Source organism: Oncorhynchus masou, chromosome 15 (assembly GCF_036934945.1).
Source record: "Oncorhynchus masou masou isolate Uvic2021 chromosome 15, UVic_Omas_1.1, whole genome shotgun sequence".
Lineage (NCBI taxonomy): Eukaryota > Metazoa > Chordata > Actinopteri > Salmoniformes > Salmonidae > Oncorhynchus > Oncorhynchus masou.
The window spans coordinates 16549622-16574762 of NC_088226.1; the positions used below are offsets into that span (position 1 = coordinate 16549622).

The 25141-nt window shown below is 51.4% G+C and overlaps 1 protein-coding gene across 2 annotated transcripts in view; it reads left to right on the plus strand.

Moving 5' to 3' along the window:
* Positions 1 to 25141, plus strand: part of LOC135555763 (rho GTPase-activating protein 23-like) — a 117465-nt gene that overhangs the window by 27351 nt on the left and 64973 nt on the right. The window contains exon 1 of one of the 2 annotated variants that reach the window (XM_064988477.1): positions 17062 to 17387. The exons of the other annotated variant lie outside the window; for it this stretch is intronic. Coding sequence (XP_064844549.1) covers positions 17334 to 17387 — 54 coding nt within the window. The 5' untranslated portion in view covers positions 17062 to 17333. Of the gene's footprint in view, positions 1 to 17061; positions 17388 to 25141 lie in introns of those variants that run through there. 2 annotated transcript variants of the gene reach the window in all.

Here is a 25141-nt window from a genome sequence, read left to right on the forward strand (position 1 = left end):
GAGGTGAGTGGCTGGTTGAAGTTCAACAAGCAGGTCTATTCTGGGCTCTGCTTTTGACAGTACAACACTGAGGTCATACTCAGCAATGAGACCGTTTCTGTACTTGTTTTTTAAGTAGGCCAGAATTGAGAACCCTGACTCGCATAGGTATGTGGTGCCAAACTGGATCAGAACATCTGCTTCTTTCCCATTCAGCCCGGAGACCACTTCCTGCTGTAGATGAGCAACCCAGAACTGTGTGAGTGTTTGCCTCAAAAAGCATCTTGCTTCAATCAGTTTATTCCAGTTAAGAATAACTATTATGACTTGTATTTTAACAGCAACAGTTCCAATCTAGACTCTGTACTGTTACTAAGGGTTACACCATCAGTAACTAGCTTGCTTTGGTGAATGTGAGCTATTAGCTAGGGGATTGTTTGAAAGAGAAACTCACATCTACTACTATGAGAGTTAGTACTCCCTTATTTCTGCTTATCATCGCCTGTTATAAAATGACAACAATACCTTGCTAGCTGACTTACTTTACCACTGTCAAAGCACTGTTTCCTGAAGCATTTTGCCCTGTTATGAAAGAACTCCCTGGGTTTACCGTCATGCTGTGTGTTTGGACAGGACGTGTCGTTTTATTTATTTGTTCATTTTGAGAGACTCATTACTAACATTAAGCACTTCCCCGCACAAAACACATTGTCCTCGTTATTTCTCCAAGTTTGTATGAAAGCGAGAGAAGCTCATCCCTGTATTTGAGTTTTGTGACAATTGAGCTCAGTCAGAACTTGTGGCTAGCATGAGTTCGTTTGATGATAGCGGTGAGTGATGGCGAGTGGGAATGACAAGTCAGTGGCTGACAGGGCATCATCTGCTGCTGAACGACAGCGCTGCATCGTGTATCGCGGAGTGATCTTTAAGAAGACTGCAGAAAAAAGATCAGGTGAACCGCAATGCACACGGGCATCTCCCTCGCAAAAAAACACATATTTCTTCCCACAGGGCTGTTGGGTGAGACAGGGATGCAGCTTAAGCCCCACCCTCTTCAACATATATATCAATGAATTGGCGAGGGCACTAGAACAGTCTGCAGCACCCGGCCTCACCCTACTAGAATCTGAAGTCAAATGTCTACTGTTTGCTGATGATCTGGTGCTTCTGTCACCAATCAAGGAGGGCCTACAGCAGCACCTAGATCCTCTGCATAGATTCAGCCAGACCTGGGTCCTGAAGGTAAACCTCAGTAAGACCAAAATAATGGTGTTCCAAAAAAAGTCCAGTTGCCAGGATCACAAATACAAATTCCATCTAGACACCGTTGCCCTAGAGCACAAACAATAAATACCTTGGCCTAAACATCAGCGCCACAGGTAACTTCCACACAGCTGTGAACGATCTGAGAGACAAGGCAAGAAGGGCCTTCTATGCCATCAAAAGCATCATAAAATTTGACATACCAATTAGGATCTAGCTAAAAATACTTGAATCTGTTTCGAATCCATTAACCTTTATGGTTGTGAGGTCTGGGTCCGCTCACCAACCAAGAATTCTCAAAATGGGACGAACACCAAATTGAGACTCTGCATGCAGAATTCTGCAAAAATATCCTCCGTGTACAACGTAAAACACCAAATAATGCATGCAGAGCAGAATTTGGCTGATACCCGCTAATTATCAAAATCCAGAAAAGAGCTGTTAAATTCTACAACCACCTAAAAGGAAGCGATTCCCAAACCTTCCATAACGGATGAACCTGGAGAAGAGTCCCCTTAGCATGCTGGACCTGGGGCTCTGTTCACAAACACAAACTGACCCCACAGAGCCAAAGGACAGCAAACACAATTAGACCCAACCAAATCATGAGAAAACAAAAAGATAATTACTTGACACCTTAGAAAGAATTAACAAAAAAACACAAAAAAACTAGAATGCCACTTCTAAACAGAGAGTACACAGTGGCAGAATACCTGACCGCTGTGGCTGACCCAAACTTAAGGAAAGCTTTGACTAAATACAGACTCAGTGAGCATAGCCTTGCTATTGAGAAAGGCCGCCGTAGGCAGACATGGCTTTCAAGAGAAGACAGGCTATGTGCACATTGCCCACAAAATGAGGTGGAAACTGAGCGGCACTTCCTGTCCTCCTGCCCAATGTATGACCATATTAGGGACACATATTTTCCTCAGATTACACAGATCCACAAAGAATTTGAAACCAAACCCGATTTTGATAAACTCCCATGTCTACTACATGAAATATCACAGTGTGCCATCACGGCAGCAAGATTTGTGACCTGTTGCCACCAGTAAAGGGCAACCAGTGAAGAACAAACACCATTGTAAATACAACCCATGTTTATGTTTATTTATTTTCACTTTTGTACCTTAACCATTTGCACATTGTTACAACACTGTGTATATATACATAATATGACATTTGTAATGTCTTTATTCTTTTGGAACTTCTGTGAGTGTAATGTTTACTGTTCATTTTTATTGTTTATTTCACTTTTGTATATGATCTACTTAACTTACTTTGGCAATATTAACATATGTTTCCCATGCCAATAAAGCCCCTTAAATTGAGAGAGAGAGACTGATCAGGGATAAATCTAATAAATTGAGGGATGGCCGCTTTATCAGGTGCATGAGGCAGGGCAAGCAGCCGTCCAATTAGAAGGCTCAGAGTTGAGGTTGCTGGGCGGAGCTGTCTGTCCAGTTCGTCCAATACAAAATAATGGTCCTACGCTTGGCATGGGGCTCGTGAATGGGTCATCATTAATTTGTCATCGACCAATTACCTCTGTCTCACTGTATATTTCTGTAAGCCAGTGTCTGTGAGCTACATTGTTGCCCTCATGCAGAGTGAGATTGTGTGATCAGGGTTGCCCATCGATTGGTAGTGATGTACACTGCGTACACCAAACATTAGGAACACCTTCCTAATTGAGTTTTTTGAGCCTCAATTTGTCAGGGCATGGACTCTACAAGGTGTCAAGAGTTCAACAGCGATGTTGGCCTATATTGACTCCACTGCTTCCCACGGTAGTGTCAAGTTGGCTGGATGTCCTTTGGGTGGTGGACCATTCTTGATACACACAGGAAACTGTTGAGCATTAAAAACCCAGCTGTGGTGCAGTTCTTGACACAAACCTGTGCCCCTGGCACCTACTACCATACCCCGTTCAAAGGCACTTAAATATTTTGTCTTGCCCATTCACCCTCTGAGTGGCACACATACACAATCCATGTCTCAATTGTCTCAATTGTCTCCAAGCTTATCCTGTCTCCTCCTCTTCATCTTCACTGATTGAAGTGGATTTAAACATCAATAAGGGATCATAGCTTTCACCTGGATTCACCTGGTCAGTCTATAACTTGGAAAGAGCAGGTGTTCTTAATGTTTTGTACACTCTTGTATATTCGCCTAGTGTTGTCAGTGAACAGTGCGCTGTGTGAAGGATGTCAGTCTGCAATGAGCAGCTGCTGCTTCATTACTGTGATCATTATTGAGACCAAGTAGCAGTCCTGTCTTCTCTGAGGGCCAGACAGAGGCACCACAGCTGCATCCTATCCTAGGTGTACATACCACTAACCTACTGGCCCAATTACTGAGCCTGCTGAAGGCTACTGATCCTCTCATTACCAAGGAAATGGAGATATGTCAGACAACCATTGTGTGCTGTAGTTTTCTTGACGTTATCTTGAGTAGTGTGTGTGTGTGTGTGTGTGTGTGTGTGTGTGTGTGTGTGTGTGTGTGTGTGTGTGTGTGTGTGTGTGTGTGTGTGTGTGTGTGTGTGTGTGTGTGTAACTCTGGGCTGCTTTGGAGATGGATGAGTGTCCACTTGCACTCATCACTCTTCTCCAGTATGTCTCCTCTCCCTCCATACATCACTATAATGACTCAATAGGCTGATCATTAGGCTGATTGTTAAGCTGGTCCTTTAAGCATGGCTCCAGCTCTGTCTGCTCTGTGCTCTGGTTCATATGCTCTGGACATATAGGGTGGCAGGTAGCATAGTGGTTAGAGTGTTGGGCCAGTAACCAAAAGGTTGCAAGATTGAAGCCCTGAGCTGACAAGGTAAAACTCTGTTGTTCTGCCCCTGAACAAGGCAGTTAACCCACTGTTCCTAGAATTAGTTCTTAACTGACTTGCCTGGTTAAATAAAGGTAAAATATATCTACTGTGTCTTTACACTTCTGGGTTGGAACTGCCCAGGATCAGTTTACCTTCCCCAAATGCTAACTTTAACCATTAGGGGGAAATGCTAAACTGACCCGATATCAGTGTTTAGGGGCAACTTTATCCAACTTTTTTCGTCTTTATGGTAAGTGCCCACTAGTTTCCCTGTCTTTCTGTGCTTCACCAGCACTGCCTGCGCCCTCCGGTGGCCATATAGTGAAACTGAAACTCAATTCATTTCCATGTTGAAGGGATTATGGATGATATATTTAGGGGAATTCTCTACTGTGCTGTACAGGAACAGATGGCCTTCCTCTTTGTTCATCTCCATGCCAACGCAAGGCAGATGTTTATTTATGTGGATTTTTTCCAATTTATTGCCCATTTTTGTTAAATCCAATATCATTTCTAATCTGTCCCAGTGGGGCTGGTTATTTGTTTCAGTGTTGATCACAGCTAGTGGGTGTCTAGGGTAAAGTTCATCACAAATGAATTAACTGTTGTTACTGAACTGAATGTTAAACATTGCCTGGTTAAACATGCAGGGGGTCTAGGATGAAGCTGTTTTATGGCCCCTTGTTTCATTCATATAACTGTGTGTGTGTGTGTGTGTGTGTGTGTGTGTGTGTGTGTGTGTGTGTGTGTGTGTGTGTGTGTGTGTGTGTGTGTGTGTGTGTGTGTGTGTGTTTGGAATGGGGGAGATATCTCCATGAGATAAGGCTCCCTACACCAGTCCCCCTCATACCCCCCTTCTCCTGTCCTCAAACCAAAGGAATGACTCCCTCTTCTGAGGCCCGGTCTAGACAAGCTGTCCCCCTCTGTTATTAGGACAGGGTACAATGGGGAAATGCCAGGATTAGAATATGACCCATTGACGGAGATACAGTATTTAACACAAATATTACATTGTTTGTACAGTATAATCCTTCTTCTGCTGTCAAACAAATCCTTAGGGGGGCTCTAACCAAGATGTATTTAATCCTTGATATTCTGAATTTCTAAAATCATATCTGGTCCATCTTAATGGATTGCAGGATCAGGGTCAGTGGAAGGCCTTTATGATTGGTGATGTGAACAGACTATATTTATACTACGGTCAAATCATGACTGTGATATTTAATTGTAGATCCACAGCTACCTAACGGATGTCATTGATCAGCCTGGCGCACAGAAATAGAATCGGAAATAGAATCTATAATCTGACAACCAGAGTGAATAAAACAGGATAGGCAGAAGCGACAGAAACGGTATACCGTATATGGGCCATTCATCTCTGGGTCCTTTGTAGTGTTATTTCTATAACCTACATTTTACTCATGACGCCGACATGTATGTACTTACATACAGGTCTAAGGGTCAGCAGTTTGAGTAGGTTTCCTATTGTCTCCAGCTCCAGGAAGTGACATCAGAGGCAGGAAGCAGAGCAGTGAAGGTAAAGGGAGCAGCAGATACGTATGTGCCTGTGAAGTGACCGGCAGAGGAAGGAAACAGAGGACCTACTGGAACCGTACCCCCCCCCCCCCATTTTCTGTCTATCTCCCAGATTGGGGGTAGTGCTGGGAAGAGTTGGGGTGGAGACAGGGTGGAGGGTGAAGCACAGCGGGTATGTCTTCTTGCTGAGGAATGTGTACCACTATAGCAACAGTTGAAATACCTGGATGTGATGCATGTGTTCCAGCTCAGTATGGGGGGGTGGGGGGTGGGGGGTAAAGAGGTAGGAGTCAGACTGAAAATAGAGTGGATATGACTGTGAATTGATTACCGATTATGACACTTGACACCCCTCTAATCAGCAGCCAGTGTGTGAAGGCCATATTCATGTAGCTCAGATAATAGGGAATAGATATGTAGGGTACATTGTGCATTTATACAACCTCAGATTGTGCTGTGTGTGTGTGTGTGTGTGTGTGTGTGTACATTTTTTGGGACTAATGCCAATGTGACGTACCTTGGCAGGGTTGTGCCTGTCCACCGCGCCCAGTGTAGGGTACACAAGCTGGTGACACTGCTGGAGGCCCTGAACCATGACTCCAGTGAATCACTCTCTAGAGTCACAGCGCAGCCGGCCAAACGCCCTCCACAGCCTCAACCTTGGCCTTAGCCTCAGCCCCAGACACAGTCTCAGTCCCAGCCCCAGCTCTGAGTCTAATCCGTCTTTACAGACACATACAGTTATTATATATGTCTGACAGGGAGTTTCTCATCCATTCTCTATCTGGCTGAACAAGCTGGGAGAGGAAGGAGTGAGATGGGCAGCTGCAGAGAAGAGAGGGATTCTAATGATATGGAGTAAGGAGAGAGGGAGCGAGGGGGCAGGGGGAAGCTAGAGGAAGGGTGGAAGAGAGGAGAATGAAGACAGACAGCTAGAGGAAAAGGGAATGGCAGGGGCGAGGAAAGAGATTGGGCAGTAGACCAGGGAAAAGGGCAAAGGGATGAGGATGTTTGGGGGATGGGTGGAAGGGCACAGGAGTTTGAGGAAATTGTCAGTAGAAGTGACCTAGTAGGGGCTGGGGGAGAGGGAGAGGGCAGCTGGGAGGAATTTTAGCAGAGGAGTGGAGAGAGCCCTGTGTCACCTGCAATAACAGACCAGCCTAAATACTCTAACCAATGAAACCTACACAATACCATCATAGTGGTTTCACCAGAAAAGGACACCACCATGTCTGATGTTTTTGTGTATTTTACTACATGGTTTATTTACAGTGTCCACATACATTTATGAAGTCCAGACAAGGTTATGTAACAAAACTACACCTTGCCTGCCTGTGTGTGTCTGTGCCAGTCTTGACTGCAGGTTAGCTTTTTTTGTCATGAATCTTGTTCTGGAGGGAGCTCTGCAGAGTGGTCACTAGCTGGCACAAACCTTAAATTAAGACCAAAAAGCTATGTTCTTTTTCATGCATTTTTACAATATAGAGCATGTTGACTTTGTAACTGGCCTATCTAGTGGAAATCATGGGTTGGAACCGAAATTATTTTCTAATCTTTTAATTCTGAACAGAACCATATTTGTTGGTTCCGAGCAGCAAAATACAGTTCTGAAGCGTTTGGAACAAAAAAAAAGTACTGGTTTATATCGTTCCTTTCTGTTCCTTTTTAAACTTGCTGTGGAGTGGGTAAGCAATTTAATCGGTTTAGGAAAGTGGTTAAGAGAAATTGTATTTTGCCGTAACAGAATGGTTTAATCATAATGAAAGACAAACACACACACACACACACACCGCTGCCAGTCACATTGTAGCGTGTGAGAACGCAACTGAAATATTTGCGGGAAGGGAGAGAGGACGGAGGAAGCTGCGGGGAAGTGCTGGCCATCTTGTCATGACATGCACTTTCTGAATTAGGCCCACAGAATTATACCTACAGAAGAGCTGCTTCTATGGAGAAACTTTGAATGTCTGAATTTTTTAACGTTGGACCCGAGCAAACGTTAGCTAGCTAACAAGCTTGTGTGTGCAGAGCAGCACTATAATTAAAAACACGTATTTTTGTAGTTAATACACCAATGTGAAACGTGATGACTATAGTATCCTTCTGAATCATGTTTGTAACGTAATCAGTACGCTACAGTAGCCTATGCTTCAAAGGGGAGGGGCAGATAGCCTACACACACACACACACTTGCATAGGTGCTTTGTTGCATGTTATTAACAGGTTCCCATGCTTTTAAAGTAAAGGTTCTGTCCCGGAACAGTATAGGTCATTTTGTTCGGGTTCTTTTCTTCTGATAATGTAGTTATTTTCTGGTTTTATTTCCTGCTCCCTGAACCGGTTCAAACCCTTGACAGAAATCCCTCAGGTTTGCCTCCAGGACAAGACTCATCCCAATGAACGTCAACCTGTGTTCTGACTGGTCAGCTGTCTCCCCCTTTCCATTCCAGTTGTCCAGGCAAAGAGAGGACCCCCGTCCCCAGTCCCACGCCCCTACTCCTCCATACTGCGAGTGGGGAATTTAAGGCTCACAGTGGAATCTGGACATGGAGGGGTCACCACACTGCACCTCTTCCCACAGCCCCACAGCCTTACCCACATCAACAGAGTGCCCCAGGATCCTCTGTGTCAACAGGCAGCCCAGCCACGACAGACCAGGATGCCAAACTCACTGCAGTCTATCTCAAACACTCTATAGGACGTGGCACTTAGACAGACACACAAGTGTCTATGTTACGAAGATGACCGACAGTATGGTCACACAGACACTGTCTGAGAGATCCTCCTATCTCAAACACACACATGATCATGTCATTTATTTAGCCAGGATACTCCACTCAGTAACATTTGCCCCACATACACACATACTTGGAACTAATCCACATTGATCAGAGACCCGTCTCCCCCACTCCACTCTGACAGAACACATTTTGTGCTGTGTGACCAATTGTGTGACCATTGTGTGGTCTTCAATTATTACATTTGAGTTGGGGGTCAGTGAAGGTCACTGTGTGTGTTAGATAAACAGAGAGCGGAAGAGAGAGAGGCGGAGAGCGAGAAAGAGGGAGAGACGACTTGGCTGGACTCGAACATTGTGTCCATTCAGCTCTTAGCAGTGCTACATATACAGTCCAGGCATCAGCACTAAATGTAATTGTGTCAGATGGAGGGCTGGGAGAGAGAGAGAGAGAGAGAGAGAGAGAGAGAGAGAGAGAGAGAGAGAGAGAGAGAGAGAGAGAGAGAGAGAGAGAGAGAGAGGAGAGAGAGAGAGAGAGAGAGAGAGAGAGAGAGAGAGAGAGAGAGAGAGAGAGAGAGAGAGAGGAGAGAGAGAGAGAGAAGAGAGGGAGAGGGAGAGAGAGAGAGAGAGCTCTGACAGGCTTGACAGAGTAGCAGTGTGCCAATACGCCACTCCATACTGAGGAGGCCCACTGTGAATGATGTTGAAAGGGTATGGCAACAAAGCTTAGAACCAACAAAAGTGTGTGTGTCATACATCTACTCATACAGAAAGGAGGGCTTCAATCTCAGGACTAGAGGGAACTGGAGGGGGAAAGAAGTGATATGAAAAGAGGAGAAAGAGGGGTAGAGGACAGCGATGGGACAGGCCGTGAGACGAGCAGTGTGACTGTAGATATCCAGCTAAATGGAGTGACCGGAATTGATTGTAACACAGTGCAGAGGCATGGGACTGTGAACCACAGTGATATCTAGCATGGTCGTTTTTTTTTCTCTTTCCTCATCTTATCAAGTTTGGCACAGTTGGCATCTCGTTAACGCGCCGGTTGGTTGGTTCCGGGTAGGTTGGCTGGTTCCGCGAGCGGGCAGCAGCAGCGGTGGGGCCCAGCCCAGGGGGGTTTGAGATGGGGCGCAGTGGAGCGAGTAAACGTGATGAACGTTGATTGTTTGTGGGTTACCGTCCAAAGTGCTCCCTCTGCTGTGCGTTGTTATGTAATGACCGCCGGGGACGGCTGATGGTCTTTTGGTGCTCTCCCCCTATACACCCCCCTTGAGGAGAGAGAAAGGGCTGTCAGCACCCATCAGGGTCAAACTCTGTCTCGCTCAGTCAGACACAGGGACCCTCTCTGGGCTGTGTGCCAATGACTAAGGTTGTCCAACAGACCCAGAGAGCGAGAGAGAGAGGAAGGAGGGATGGTTTTACTCCAGACAGATACACATACGGTACAGCAGCTCAGACCTACAACAGTATAGTAAATACACTACTCACACACCACAGTACAATAGTAAATAAGCTACTTCAGTCTTCGGAGTAACAATGTAGTAGTATGCAAAATCTCAATCTGCCCACTCAAAACACCTGATAGACAGATTTCCTCACAGAAGGCTCACAGTGGCTCCTTGGCTGGGCGTATTCTCGCTCTGACTCAGTCTCACCCTCATCAATATTAGAGGGGCCATTTTGCCGGGCTGACAGGCCAGTTGACTTCTCCTGGAGAAACCCGAAGAGTGGAGTGCTGTAGCACTGTGTCACCCGACTCAGAGCAGATACAAGTGATGTACTCCTGTGTCTGGTTGAACAGAAAACACACGTAGCCTACTGTAGGGTCAGCCTGAGGCAGAGATCGGGGGCTGCATCCCAAATCACACCCTGTTCCCTATGGGTCACGGTCAAAAGTAGTGCACCCCATAGGACATAGGGTGCCACTTGAGAGACAGAGAGCCTACAGACTATAGTGCTCAATGGTCACAGGGGACACGGAACAGTTCAGCTCACCAGCTGCTATGGCCCTCACGCTGTCTGACTCCCACCACTGACCTTAATGCTGCAACCTCCCCTAGTCCCATCTCCCCCTCCTTACCCCCTCCTCATATCCCCTCACTCAGGGACCACGTGACCCCTTCCAGACAGCACCATCTGCCTACCCTGCTCTGCTCTCCCACCTTATGAACACAACCTCCAAGATAAGACCCTGGTCTCTCCCTCTCCCATGGAGGACCCCGACTGACCAGTTATAGACTGACCCTCTGGCAGCGGTATGGAGCTATGTCTATAATGTTCACTGATAGGGTCTCACCAAAACCTCACAGACTCTCAAAGATACCTTTGGAAGTCGGCTGAGGTGGAAGTAGTTGAAGGTGGTGGTGAATTCAAGGTGTGTGTTCAGGTGCTGAGCTGCCCTTGACAAGGCTGGTGTATCAACACCAGGTGGGCGAGAGGGGTCTGCAGCCATGTGGAGAACAGGAGGAGGAGAGGAAGGCAGGGAGGGCGGCCGTGTGGAGAAGGCAGGGAGGGCGGGAGAGAAAGGCAGGGAGGGCGGCCGTGTGGAGAACAGGAGGAGGAGAGGAAGGCAGGGAGGGCGGCCGTGTGGAGAACAGGAGGAGAGGAAGGCAGGGAGGGCGGCCGTGTGGAGAACAGGAGGAGGAGTGGAGAACAGGAGGAGGCAGGCAGGGAGGCGGCCGTGTGGAGAACAGGAGGAGAGGAAGGCAGGGAGGGCGGCCGTGTGGAGAACAGGAGGAGAGGAAGGCAGGGAGGGCGGCCGTGTGGAGAACAGGAGGAGGAGGAAGGCAGGGAGGGCGGTGAAGAACGGAGGGAGGAAGGCAGGAGGGCGGCTGTGTGAAGAACAGGAGGAGAGGAAGGCAGGGAGGGGCGGCTGTGTGGAGAACAGGAGGAGGGAACAGGGAGGGCGGCCGTGTGGGAACAGGAGGAGGAGAGGAAGGCAGGGAGGGCGGCCGTGTGGAGAACAGGAGGAGAACAGGAGGAGGAGGAGAGGAAGGCAGGGAGGGCGGCCGTGAGGAGAACAGGAGGAGGACAGGAAGGCAGGGAGGGCGGCCGTGTGGAGAACAGGAGGAGGAGAGGAAGGCAGGGAGGGCGGCCGTGTGGAGAACAGGGAGGAGGAGAGGAAGGCAGGGAGGGCGGCCGTGTGTGAGAGAACAGGAGGAGGAGAGGAAGGCAGGGAGGGCGGCCGTGTGGAGAACAGGAGGCCGTGTGAAGAGGAGGAAGGCAGGAGGGCGGCCGTGGAGAACAGGAGGAGGGAGGCAGGGAGGGCGGCAGGAGGAGAGGAAGGCAGGGAGGGCGGCCGTGTGGAGAACAGGAGGAAGGAGGGAGGAGGAGGCAGGAAGGCAGGGAGGGCGGCCGTGTGGAGAACAGGAGGAGGGAAGGCAGGGAGGGCGGCCGTGTGGAGAACAGGAGGAGGGAGGAAGGCAGGAGGGGCGGCCGTGTGGAGGACAGGAAGGAGAGGAAGGCAGGGAGGGCGGCCGTGTGGAGAAGGGCGGCCGTGTGGAGGAGGAGGAGAGGAAGGCAGGGAGGGCGGCCGTGTGGAGTGGAGAACAGGGGAGGAGGAGAGGAAGGCAGGGAGGGCGGCCGTGTGGAGAACAGGAGGAGGAGAGGAAGGCAGGGAGGGCGGCCGTGTGGAGAACAGGAGGAGGAGAGGAAGGCAGGGAGGGCGGCCGTGTGGAGAACAGGAGGAGGAGAGGAAGGCAGGGAGGGCGGCCGTGTGGAGAACAGGAGGAGGAGAGGAAGGCAGGGAGGGCGGCCGTGTGGAGAACAGGAGGAGGAGAGAAGGCAGGGAGGAGGAGGGAGGGCGGCCGTGGAAGGCAGGAGGAGAGGAAGGGGAGGCGGCCGTGTGGAGAACAGGAGGAGGAGAGGAAGGCAGGGAGGGCGGCCGTGTGGAGAACAGGAGGAGGAGAGGAAGGCAGGGAGGGCGGCCGTGTGGAGAACAGGAGGAGAGGAAGGCAGGGAGGGCGGCCGTGTGAAGAGAACAGGAGGAGGAGAGGAAGGCAGGGAGAGAACAGGAGGAGGAGAGGAAGGCAGGGAGGGCGGCCGTGTGGAGAACAGGAGGAGGAGAGGAAGGCAGGGAGGGCGGCCGTGTGGAGAACAGGAGAAGGAGAGGAAGGCAGGGAGGGCGGCCGTGTGGAGAACAGGAGGAGGAGAGGAAGGCAGGGAGGGCGGCCGTGTGGAGAACAGGAGGAGGACAGGAAGGCAGGGAGGGCGGCCGTGTGGAGAACAGGAGGAGGAGGAGGCAGGGAGGAAGGCAGGGGAGGGCGGCCGTGTGGAGAACAGGAGGAGGACAGGAAGGCAGGGAGGGCGGCCGTGTGGAGAACAGGAGGAGGACAGGAAGGCAGGGAGGGCGGCCGTGTGGAGAACAGGAGGAGGACAGGAAGGCAGGGAGGGCGGCCGTGTGGAGAACAGGAGGAGGAGAGGAAGGCAGGGAGGGCGGCCGTGTGGAGAAGGAGGAGGAGGACAGGAAGGCAGGAGGGAGGGGCAGGCCGTGTGGAGAACAGGAGGAGGAGAGGAAGGCAGGGAGGGCGGCCGTGTGAGAACAGGAGGAAGAGGAAGGCAGGGAGGGCGGCCGTGTGGAGAACAGGAGGAGGAGAGGAAGGCAGGGAGGGCGGCCGTGTGGAGAACAGGAGGAGGAGAGGAAGGCAGGGAGGGCGGCCGTGTGGAGAACAGGAGGAGGAGAGGAACAGGAGGAGGAGGAAGGCAGGGAGGGCGGCCGTGTGGAGAACAGGAGGAAGGAAGGCAGGGAGGGCGGCCGTGTGGAGAACAGGAGGAGGAGAGGAAGGCAGGGAGGGCGGCGTGTGTGGAGAACAGGAGGAGGAGAGGAAGGCAGGGAGGGCGGCCGTGTGGAGAACAGGAGGAGGAGGGAGGGCGGCCGTGTGGAGACAGGGAGGAGAGGAAGGGGAGGGCGGCCGTGTGAAGAACAGGGAGGGAGGAAGGCAGGGAGGGCCGTGTGGAGAACAGGAGGAGGAGAGGAAGGCAGGGAGGGCGGCCGTGTGAGAACAGGAGGAGGAGAGGAAGGCAGGGAGGGCGGCCGTGTGGAGAACAGGAGGAGGAGAGGAAGGCAGGGAGGGCAGCCGTGAGGAGGACAGGAAGGAGGGAACAGGAGAAAGGAGAGGAAGGCAGGGAGGGCGGCCGTGTGGGGAACAGGAGGAGGAGAGGAAGGCAGGGAGGGCGGCCGTGTGGAGAACAGGAGGAGGAGAGGAAGGCAGGGAGGGCGGCCGTGTGGAGAACAGGAGGAGGAGAGGAAGGCAGGGAGGGCGGCCGTGTGGAGAACAGGAGGAGGAGAGGAAGGCAGGGAGGGCGGCCGTGTGGAGAACAGGAGGAGGAGAGGAAGGCAGGGAGGGCGGCCGTGTGGAGAACAGGAGGAGGAGGAGGGAAGGCAGGGAGGGCGGCCGTGTGGAGAACAGGAGGAGGAGAGGAAGGCAGGGAGGGCGGCCGTGTGGAGAACAGGAGGCAGGGAGGAGAACAGGAGGAGGAAGGAAGGGAGGGGGCGGCCGTGTGAAGAACAGGAGGAGAGGAAGGCAGGGAGGGCGGCCGTGTGGAGAACAGGGAGGAGGGGCCGTGTGGAGAAGGAGGAGGAGGAGGGAGGAAGGCAGGGAGGAAGGCAGGGAGGGCGGCCGTGTGGAGAACAGGAGGAGGAAGGCAGGGAAGGCAGAGGAAGGCAGGGAGGGCGGCCGTGTGGAGAACAGGAGGAGGAGAGGAAGGCAGGGAGGCCGTGTGGAGAACAGGAGGAGGAGGAGGAAGGCAGGAGGAGGGCGGCCGTGTGGAGAACAGGAGGAGGAGAGGAAGGCAGGGAGGGCGGCCGTGTGGAGAACAGGAGGAGGAGAGGAAGGCAGGGAGGGCGGCCGTGTGGAGAACAGGAGGAGGAGAGGAAGGCAGGGAGGGCGGCCGTGTGGAGAACAGGAGGAGAGGAAGGCAGGGAGGAGGAGGCAGGGAGGGGAGGGCGGCCGTGTGGAGAACAGGAGGAGGGAGGAAGGAAGGCAGGGAGGGGCGGCCGTGTGGAGAACAGGAGGAGGGCGGCCGTGTGGAGAACAGGAGGAGGAGAGGAAGGCAGGGGAGGGCGGCCGTGGAGAACAGGAGGAGGAGAGGAAGGCAGGGAGGGCGGCCGTGTGGAGAACAGGAGGAGGAGAGGAAGGCAGGGAGGGCGGCCGTGTGGAGAACAGGAGGAGGAGGCAGGAAGGCAGGGGAGAGAGGGCAGGGAGGGGCCGTGTGAGAACAGGAGGAGAAGGAAGGAGGAGGACAGGAGGAGAGGAAGGCAGGGAGGGCGGCCGTGTGGAGAACAGGAGGAGGGAGGAAGGAGGGGAGGGCGGCCGTGTGGAGCAGGAGGAGGAGGAAGGCAGGGAGGGCGGCCGTGTGGAGAACAGGAGGAGGGAGGAAGGCCGTGTGGAGAACAGGGGAGGAAGGCAGGGAGGGGCCGTGTGAAGAACAGGAGGAGGAGAAGGCAGAGGGCGGGTGTGGAGACAGGAGGAGGAGAGGAAGGCAGGGAGGGCGGCCGTGTGGAGAACAGGAGGAGAGGAAGGCAGGGAGGGCGGCCGTGGGAGGCAGGAGGGCGGCCAGAACAGGAGGGGGGAAGGAACAGGAGGAGAGGAAGGCGGCGGCGTGTGGAGAACAGGAGGAGGAGGAAGGCAGGGAGGGCGGCCGTGTGGAGAAGGAGGAGGGAAGGGGGGAGGGCGGCCGTGGAGAACAGGAGGAGGAGAGGAAGGCAGGGAGGGCGGCCGTGTGGGAACAGGAGGGAGAGGAAGGCAGGGAGGGCGGCCGTGTGGAGAACAGAGGAGGAGGAAGGCAGGGAAGAGAACAGGAGGAGGAGAGGCAGGGAGGGGCGGCCAGGGAGGGCGGTGTGGAGAACAGGAGGAGGAGAGGAAGGCAGGGAGGGCGGCCGTGTGGAGAACAGGAGGAGAGGAAGGCAGGGAGGGCGGCTGTGTGGAGAACAGGAGGAGGAGAGGAAGGCAGGGAGGGCGGCCGTGTGGAGAACAGGAGGAGGAGAGGAAGGCAGGGAGGGCGGCCGTGTGGAGAACAGGAGGAGGAGGAGAGGAAGGCAGGGAGGGGCGGCCGTGTGGAGAACAGGAGGAGGAGAGGAAGGCAGGGAGGGCGGCCGTGTGGAGAACAGGGAGGAGAGGAGGACGGAGGGGGAGGAAGGCAGGGAGGGCGGCCGTGTGGAGAACAGGAGGGAGGAAGGCGGCCGTGTGGAGAACAGGAGGAGGAGAGGAAGGCAGGGAGGGCGGCCGTGTGGAGAACAGGAGGAGGAGAGGAAGGCAGGGAGGGCGGCCGTGTGGAGAACAGGAGGAGGAGAGGAAGGCAGGGAGGGCGGCCGTGTGGAGAACAGGAGGAGGAGAGGAAGGCAGGAGGGCGGCCGTGTGGAGAACAGGAGGAGGAGAGGAAGGCAGGGAGGGCGGCCGTGTGGAGAGGAGGAGAGGAAGGCAGGGAGGGCGGCCGTGTGAGGGAGAACAGGAGGAGGAGAGGAAGGCAGGGAGGGCGGCCGTGTGGAGAACAGGAGGAGGAGAGGAAGGCAGGGAGGGCGGCCGTGTGGAGAACAGGAGAACAGGAGGGCGGCCGTGTGGAGACAGGAGGAGGAAGGCAGGGAGGGCGGCCGTGTGGAGAACAGGAGGAGAGGAAGGCAGGGAGGGCGGCTGTGTGGAGAACAGGAGGAGGAAGGCAGGAGGAGGCAGGGAGGAGAGGAAGGCATGGAGTGCGGCCGTGTGGAGAACAGGAGGAGGAGAGGAAGGCAGGGAGTGCGGCCGTGTGGAGAACAGGAGGAGAGGAAGGCAGGGAGGGCGGCCGTGTGTGGCTCTGTGCGTGGGCAGTATCTTTCTCCCTGTGACTCGACTCCGTTTCCCCAGGCAGGCAGGCGGCTTTGAAGTGGCTCTCCCTAGCCTGCCCCCTACACCCCTCTCCACTGCACCCTCCAATGTAATTGCAGCCACATGGGCCCCCAGCCACGCCTCAACCACACTATATTTCTCCTTACACCAAACTCACTGCACTCGTTCCCTCTCTCCTCTGCATCCTCCTCCCTTTCCCCCGCTCCCCTATTTGTTCTCAATCATTCTCTGCTTCAGTTGTCTCTCTTTGTTTCTTTATTTTCTACCCATTCTGTTCTTTACTCCTCTTTGTGGTCAATGCCAGTCCAAAACACATGTAATAACATTGTTTTTCGCTTCAGGAATTGAAAGCATCGCCTAGAGAACTGTAGAATAATAATACTACCTGAGTCATTGTATGTGGTTGTGGTTTAGATTGGGACTGATTTAGTTCTTTGTCATTTCTCAGTCATCTCTGGTCAGATGTGACAGGGGTTGCTGTCAATGCAATAACTTCCTGTGACTATGAGTTTCTAGTTTAGTTACACCTACAAACTTATTAGGCATTTCCTAGAAACGATTTTGTTTCTCTCAAGCCATGCCTCACTAGGCAACAGCTCCATGCTTCCTCACCTTCATTTCCCCTCTTGTATTTTTGCCCAAGTCTATCTCTGTATCTGGGTACAAAAGGGCTTTGTTTAAATGACATTGAGAACGCCGTGGCAAGGGCGCCCCCCACACGTCACGGTTTCCGAAGAGACACGAATAGTTGTGTAAACATTCAGACCCGAACTTTTTGGCACAGCCAGAGGGAGCCCGTACGCTCCAATACGGCAAGCCGAGTGCGCCGTAATGGAAGGCAGGCGCTTTGGTCAATCGACGCGCAGATTCTCCCAACGCGCCCTCGGCCTGTTTGTCTCAGTTTAACAGGCAGGCTGAGCAAGAGAAGGATTTACGCTGAGCCAGTCTGGCGGAGGAGGGGGAGCAACACCAACCAAACAGCCCAAACAACGGAAAAGAGGGGGGTTGGAAAGGAAGGAAACTGGATAGGTGAATGCCACAGAGCATCGCCACCAGACTAAGCTATAATTGGCGAGGCCATATTCTGTATTGTCAGATGTTTATATCTTATTTTACAACTCCTTGTAGCAGCGAATCTCACTCTCATTTTACTGCTGAACAATCCCAGCTGTCCAATGAATGGAGTTGCTTTCTGCCTCGTTGGAATCCCACCCTTCCCAGAGAACGAAGTAAGTGATCGACCCCACTGTGTTGTCATCGATGTATCCTCGTCTCCTGCGTTTTCTCTTCAAGGTTTACCTTCAGAAGCTCTTGCATTGGGCTGTCGGGTTCGTCAGAGAGCATGATTTCGTAAGAGGATTAGTTCACGTCGCTACTGTGTACACAGACATATGATACAGAAAAACCCCGCAATTTAAACGAGTCCTCTTGCAACTTTGTCCTCACCCCAACATTTGAGTGTGTTTTCCGCTGGTGTTGTTTATTTTTGCCAGAACGCCGTGGCCAGTGTTCGAGAGACAATTTGAAACGGATCCCTTGCGAATTGCGATTTCAAAGCCACACTGACGCTTGGACGTTAGAATGCAATTTTGTCTGACTATTGAGTGGAGCTGTCATACTCGGGACGGGACGTCCGGCACAGGGATTGAACTCAGGTCATTATCCAACGATACCCGCCATACCCAGATAACGGTTTTAATTGGCAATTTAATCAAGCCTTTTTATTAGAAGTTTCTCGGTTTGTTGCAGTTTGTTTCCATTTCAAGTAATCGACGTGAATGGCTAATAAAAGTAACTCACAAACGTGTTAAACATAATTATTGAGCTTTAATCTTATGACTCTCTTCCCTTGTCTTTCCGGTTAGTTTTCCTGCAAATCTTTCCCTATCTACTTTGGGTATTCAAGGACACGTGTTCCCTCTCCTAAATGTTTCTGTAGCCACTTGATAAAGCTGACAAAGCTCTGTAGAATGTAACGGTTTCTAGATATATGGTTACTTTGAACTTCACATGTTGCAACATAGTATCCCTGCAATGGTCGACTGAACACATTGAATTAGAGACTTGCCTTCTAAATGACTTTTTATGACCACAGACACAAACTGTTTGCCAATGTTTGGGTTAGGGTTAGGGCTTTGACACTGTCTGGCGCCTCTCTGTCTCTCTGTGTGTGGTGTCTATCTCATGTGTTTGTGACACAGTGTTTCACAACATCACCTGCGTCTTATCAACTTCTGCTTACAAACGTGGAATCAACTTATTCCCTACGTCTCCCTACTTTTCTGTGCCATAGGCAACTTCTCTGAAGCACTACTTGCTTCTCCTGCAAAGTTAATTTTCCCTAATCCGTTTTCCTCAAAACAAGACAATTATTTTGTTAACGAGACTAGTTTGATTACATTTGGACAAAGATGGATGAAAAATAAGAAAATAAAAGGTTAAATTAATAAGCGTCTTGTGAACACCATGATGTTCTAACCCCCCCGTATCAACAGTGATGATGTCCTCCATTTAAAGGTCCTAACAGTCAGCGCAAGACCCTGGTCACAGCCTCCAGACCCAACTTCAGACCTGAGCCCTGCCCTGCCCCCACTCTCAACTCAGACCTCATCCCATCTCTAACCCTGACACTAGTGTTTTTAGAGACTCTTCTGAAGACCAACAAGGATCCTGTTACCACAGAGCTTGGTGTCTGCCTGGGTCTAAGGAGGGGAGAAGTGGCCCTGCGTGCTTCCCCTCTCCTCCTCCTCCCCCTCCCCTGGTCAGGCAGCCTGGCCTGATTGAACACTGATTCAATTAAGAGCAAACCGGCCAGCAGAAAGAGAGAAAACAGGGAGAGAGGGAGGACATCTAATATTACATTTGTTTTCGCTAGCCGTTTGAATGAGAAAATATAGGCCATAGTCTGAGGAGTCTGTTGTCAGTTGGCTCAGTGTGGAGTCTGATGGGAGTCTGTTGTCAGTTGGCTCAGTGTGGAGTCTGATGGGAGTCTGTTGTCAGTTGGCTCAGTGTGGAGTCTGATGGGAGTCTGTTGTCAGTTGGCTCAGTGTGGAGTCTGATGGGAGTCTGTTGTCAGTTGGCTCAGTGTGGAGTCTGATGGGAGTCTGTTGTCAGTTGGCTCAGTGTGGAGTCTGATGGGAGTCTGTTGTCAGTTGGCTCAGTGTGGAGTCTGATGGGAGTCTGTTGTCAGTTGGCTCAGTGTGGAGTCTGATGGGAGTCTGTTGTCAGTTGGCTCAGTGTGGAGTCTGATGGGAGTCTGTTGTCAGTTGGCTCAGTGTGGAGTCTGATGGGAGTCTGTTGTCAGTTGGCTCAGTGTGGAGTCTGATGGGAGTCTGTTGTCAGTTGGCTCAGTGTGGAGTCTGACGGGAGTCTGTTGTCAGTTGGCTCAGCGTGGAGTCTGATGGGAGTCTGTTGTCAGTTGGCTCAGTGTGGAGTCTGATGGGAGTCTGTCAGTTGGCTCAGTGTGGAGTCTGATGGGAGTCTGTTGTCAGTTGGCTCAGTGTGGAGTCTGATGGGAGTCTGTTGTCAGTTGGCTCAGTGTGGAGTCTGATGGGAGTCTGTTGTCAGTTGGCTCAGTGTGGAGTCTGATGGGAGTCTGTTGTCAGTTGGCTCAGTGTGGAGTCTGACGGGAGTCTGTTGTCAGTTGGCTCAGTGTGGAGTCTGATGGGAGTCTGTTGTCAGTTGGCTCAGCGTGGAGTCTGATGGGAGTCTGTTGTCAGTTGGCTCAGTGTGGAGTCTGATGGGAGTCTGTTGTCAGTTGGCTCAGTGTGGAGTCTGAGTCTGACGAGAGTCTGTTGTCAGTTGTCAGCTCAGTGTGGAGTCTGACGGGAGTCTGTTGTCAGTTGGCTCAGTGTGGAGTCTGATGGGAGTCTGTTGTCAGTTGGCTCAGTGTGGAGTCTGATGGGAGTCTGTTGTCAGTTGGCTCAGTGTGGAGTCTGATGGGAGTCTGTTGTCAGTTGGCTCAGTGTGGAGTCTGACGGGAGTCTGTTGTCAGTTGGCTCAGTGTGGAGTCTGATGGGAGTCTGTTGTCAGTTGGCTCAGTGTGGAGTCTGACGGGAGTCTGTTGTCAGTTGGCTCAGTCGTGGAGTCTGTCAGTTGGCTCAGTGTGGAGTCTGTTGTCAGTTGGCTCAGTGTGGAGTCTGATGGGAGTCTGTCAGTTGGCTCAGTGTGGAGTCTGATGGGAGTCTGTTGTCAGTTGGCTCAGTGTGGAGTCTGATGGGAGTCTGTTGTCAGTTGGCTCAGTGTGGAGTCTGATGGGAGTCTGTTGTCAGTTGGCTCAGTGTGGAGTCTGATGGGAGTCTGTTGTCAGTTGGCTCAGTGTGGAGTCTGACGGGAGTCTGTTGTCAGTTGGCTCAGTGTGGAGTCTGATGGGAGTCTGTCAGTTGGCTCAGTGTGGAGTCTGATGGGAGTCTGTTGTCAGTTGGCTCAGTGTGGAGTCTGATGGGAGTCTGTTGTCAGTTGGCTCAGTGTGGAGTCTGACGGGAGTCTGTTGTGAGTTGGCTCAGTGTGGAGTCTGATGGGAGTCTGTCAGTTGGCTCAGCGTGGAGTCTGACGGGAGTCTGTTGTCAGTTGGCTCAGTGTGGAGTCTGTTGTCAGTTGGCTCAGTGTGGAGTCTGTTGTCAGTTGGCTCAGTGTGGAGTCTGACGGGAGTCTGTTGTCAGTTGGCTCAGTGTGGAGTCTGTTGTCAGTTGGCTCAGTGTGGAGTCTGATGGGAGTCTGTTGTCAGTTGGCTCAGCGTGGAGTCTGATGGGAGTCTGTTGTCAGTTGGCTCAGTGTGGAGTCTGATGGGAGTCTGTTGTCAGTTGGCTCAGTGTGGAGTCTGATGGGAGTCTGTTGTCAGTTGGCTCAGCGTGGAGTCTGATGGGAGACTGCTGGGAGTGGCAGTTGGAGGAGGACCGTTTTAACGTCCAGGGGGGACTGCATGTTGTTTGCAGGGCTGGAGGGTTGGGTGTTGCATCACTGCTGTAGCTGTAATCAATAGGGATGACTGTACAGTACAGGGGGGATGGATGGCTGGGTGGGGCGGAGGCTGGCCCAGTAAGATCCAGAGCGTGTTGCGTCATGTGATGCATACATTTTATCGATAGGAAATATGAGAGTTCTGAAAATCATCTCTGCTGCTAAGCCAATCAATGATGCAGCTGCCCTTGTGTTACAGGAGCATGTAGTTCCCATTGGGTTCTGTGCCTGTCAGTCAGGCATATGCTTTCTTCCTTTCTTATATGTATCTGAGGATCACTTTCCATTATGGTGTGTGTACGCTCACTATTTGATAACCATCGACGTAACAATCTTTTAACCACTATGTTCTCACTGTTTATTAAAGATGTATAAAGTAAAGTGTTACTGAAGTATCTGTAAAAAATCTTCTTTAAAAGCCCCTCTCTCTTTTGCACACGGGTAGAGCATCAAACTACGGTGCTCAAATGGGCCTGCCGATTCAGCTGATCCTAGATCAGTCAGGTCCCAGACCTCAGACCCCAGAGGCATGCGATTCAGCTGATCCTAGATCAGTCGCGTTTCAGCTGTTCCGGGATCATTTCCTGGCCAGGGCAGTTTCTCAGGATCAAAAGTGTTGTGCGTGAGGCTGCAGAGGAAAAACCACTGTCCTGCGTGATTCTTAGCAGATGCCTTCACCACCTAGGAAAATGTTACATCAAGACATACAGGTTGTAGACATAAGCATTATGTATTGCTTATGAACACAGTGTATGGGTTATGCATGTGTTCTTGTGGGTACCATTCAAAAGGTCCAGTTAAATCCAACCCAGAAAATATGTACTTTAAGGAGAGAGAGAGAGAGAGAGAGAGAGAGAGAGAGAGAGAGAGAGAGAGAGAGAGAGAGAGAGAGAGAGAGAGAGAGAGAGAGAGAGAGAGAGAGAGAGAGAGAGAGAGAGAGAGAGAGAGAGAGAGAGAGAGAGAGAGAGAGAGAGAGAGAGAGAGAGAGAGAGAGAGAGAGAGAGAGAGAGAGAGAGAGAGAGAGAGAGAGAGAGAGAGAGAGAGAGAGAGAGAGAGAGAGAGAGAATAAACTCAGTGTTCCAGAGTGGCTTGTGTGAGTCCATTAACGCGGCTACGACGACTCCTCACACCTTAACACCAGCACACCGCCCCTCGGGCATTCCTCAAGGCCTCTACGGCAGACAGCAGCTGCGTACCACGGCACTGCACTGCACACACTCACACCTCACCTCTACAATCATTAACCTTCCCTGGGAGAGTGGGTGAGGGTATGTAGATACTTTAATCACCCAGACACGTACTGAACCACAGGTGCACACGGTGTACTAAAACTATAGACTCACTCTAGCATGTGTACATCCACACACAGACTCCTAGTCGTTCCTTCGGCACGTTCTCCAAAACACAGATGTATGTGTACTGCTGCAGGCCTAGGCTCTGTGGGAGGTATTGTTTCTACGCCTGATGTGGTGACAGTGATAGGGGGGAACCTGAATTGAAGAGCATGGGAGAGAGAGATGCTGTTGTTTTGAATGCTTCACTAGCGTCTAGCTACGTCTTTTACGCTATCCATGGCTAAAATGTCGCTAAGCATTCCTATCACAGGTCTCATGCCACACAGCTAAAGTCTGAAGTTAGAAATGAGATCCGCTCCATGTTTCAATGTAGCGTTCCAGTCCAGGCATCCGTGCAACTTTCACATTTGCGTGTCTGTTGTCGTCCAGCACGCCTGTCTGTTGTCGTCCAGCACGTCTGTCTGTTGTCGTCCAGCACGTCTGTCTGTTGTCGTCCAGCACGTCTGTCTGTTGTCATCCAGCACGTCACTGTTGTCGTCCAGCACGTCTGTCTGTTGTCGTCCAGCACGTCTGTCTGTTGTCGTCCAGCACGTCTGTCTGTTGTCGTCCAGCACGTCTGTCTGTTGTCGTCCAGCACGCCTGTCTGTTGTCGTCCAGCACGTCTGTCTGTTGTCGTCCAGCACGTCTGTCTGTTGTCGTCCAGCACGTCTGTCTGTTGTCGTCCAGCACGTCTGTCTGTTGTCGTCCAGCACGTCTGTCTGTTGTCGTCCAGGAAGCCTGACTGTTGTCGTCCAGTACATCTCAATCTGCAATGCTTTGAATGTTTTGCCCCACTGATCAAACCTCACAGTACAGTATGAACTTAGTACACACTGGTTGACACTGCTGGAGCATTATGGATACTGCCCTCACTGGTCACACACACACACACACACACACACACACACACCATTTACTCTACTTTTCGTAGCCTGACTTCTGAAATGTCTTCTCAACTGCCATTTTGCTTCTTGAGTTCTCCTGTCGAACTTGTGCATATCTTCAGTATATAGCCTGTGTAAACATCTAGAATGAGAGAAGTCATCATCATTGAGTAGGTTGATGTTTATTGTCATGAATGTTGACCTGGAGGCAGAACTGAGCGATTTCCCCTTAGATGGACACCTCAAAATTGGCTATTTTGTAAAAATGTATTAAAACATAAATGTAGCTTTTTGGTCTTAATTTAGTGTTAGGAATTATGGTTAGCAGTGTGGTTAAAGTTATGGTTCAGTTTAATATCAGATTTTATGACTTTGCTGCTGTGCTAGCTAGTGACTACTCTGCAGAGCTGCCTCCAAAACAAGATTTCAAGCTGAAAAAAGAACCTGCTATCGTTGACCTTGTTTTCCATGGCAACAAGGGGTGTGGCACCTTTTAATGCAGCTATGCAGCGCAGCTCAGACTGGCATACTGTACTCCCACTGCTAATGGTTGTGTATAGATTCTCTCCTTTCTCTCTCTCACACACACACAAACTCACACACACACACACACTCTTCCCGTAAGGAGCACTTTCAGGGAAACCCTCTGGGAGAAATGGGGGTCCTGTTATCTTAGCTGTCCTTAATGATTTCCTGCCCAAAATAGTGACAGTTCCACAGTGGATTCTCCTTCCCCTATGCTGGGTGGAGGGCCAGATAAGTTGGGCAGCAAGGGACAGAACCTCTGTCTCTATTTTATGTGGCATCTGATGGTCAGGCGTGTAGTGGTTTAGTGGCAAAACAAAGGCTCTCTCTCAGTAGCGGAGCAGGGCTAATTTGATAGTCTGGCCTTTTAGTGTCCCCTTGTGTGTGTGTGTGTGTGTGTGTGTTTCAAGTGTGATCTTCTTGTACAAGAAAACATGTGAGTGTGTCTCTCTGACTGTTGTTGTGGAGGGCTCTCAAATAAGGAATTGGGGCCCGGTCACGTCTTGTTCTGCTATGCAGCCTTGACTCTGTCTTTCTGACTAGATAACGGGCCCCGCCCCCTCAAACTATCTGTTTGAGGGGGCGGGGCCCACACAGGGTTCAGAGGCTAGAGTCCCCTCGTCACACACTTGGCCCCCAATAAAGAGAGGGTAAGGAGGCAGGAGGAGACCCCTGTCACTGGGTCCAGCAGAGGCCAGGGTGTTAAGTAAGGGAGGCCTTTGAGTACCCCCCTCCCAGTCAGATTATGTATACAGATGTTTTGGGTGTGTCCATATGCATATTCATATCCATGATCTATGAATCAAAAAAAAATCCAGATTTTGTTTGGTGGTGCAAATGTGATAACAGAATACCGTTTGTGAGTGAGATGAGAGCGAGACCGTTGTGTATTTGTTGTTTTAATTATGTGCATACGATGGGTATATACTCCGGGAATTCGTGTGTGTGTGTGTGTGTGTGTGTGTGTGTGTGGCTGAGTGGTGCTCTGTCTCCATGCTCCTGTCAGATGTGGGAGCACATTGCCTACTCATCCTTTTGTGAACAGCAGGGTATTCTCAGGAATGTGTGGAACACAGACAGGGAGAGAAGAACAGAGGGAGGGAGGAGAGGGAGACTTGGTGAGTCAGAGAGAAAGAGAATGATAGGTGAGTGACAGACCGATTCATCTCAACAAATTGAGAAGGAAAATGAGAGCTGCAGCCCCTCTATTACCCAGTAGCATAGCATGCACCTTACCACCTCTTTCCCTGCTACACCTACTGGAAATAAAACACACACACG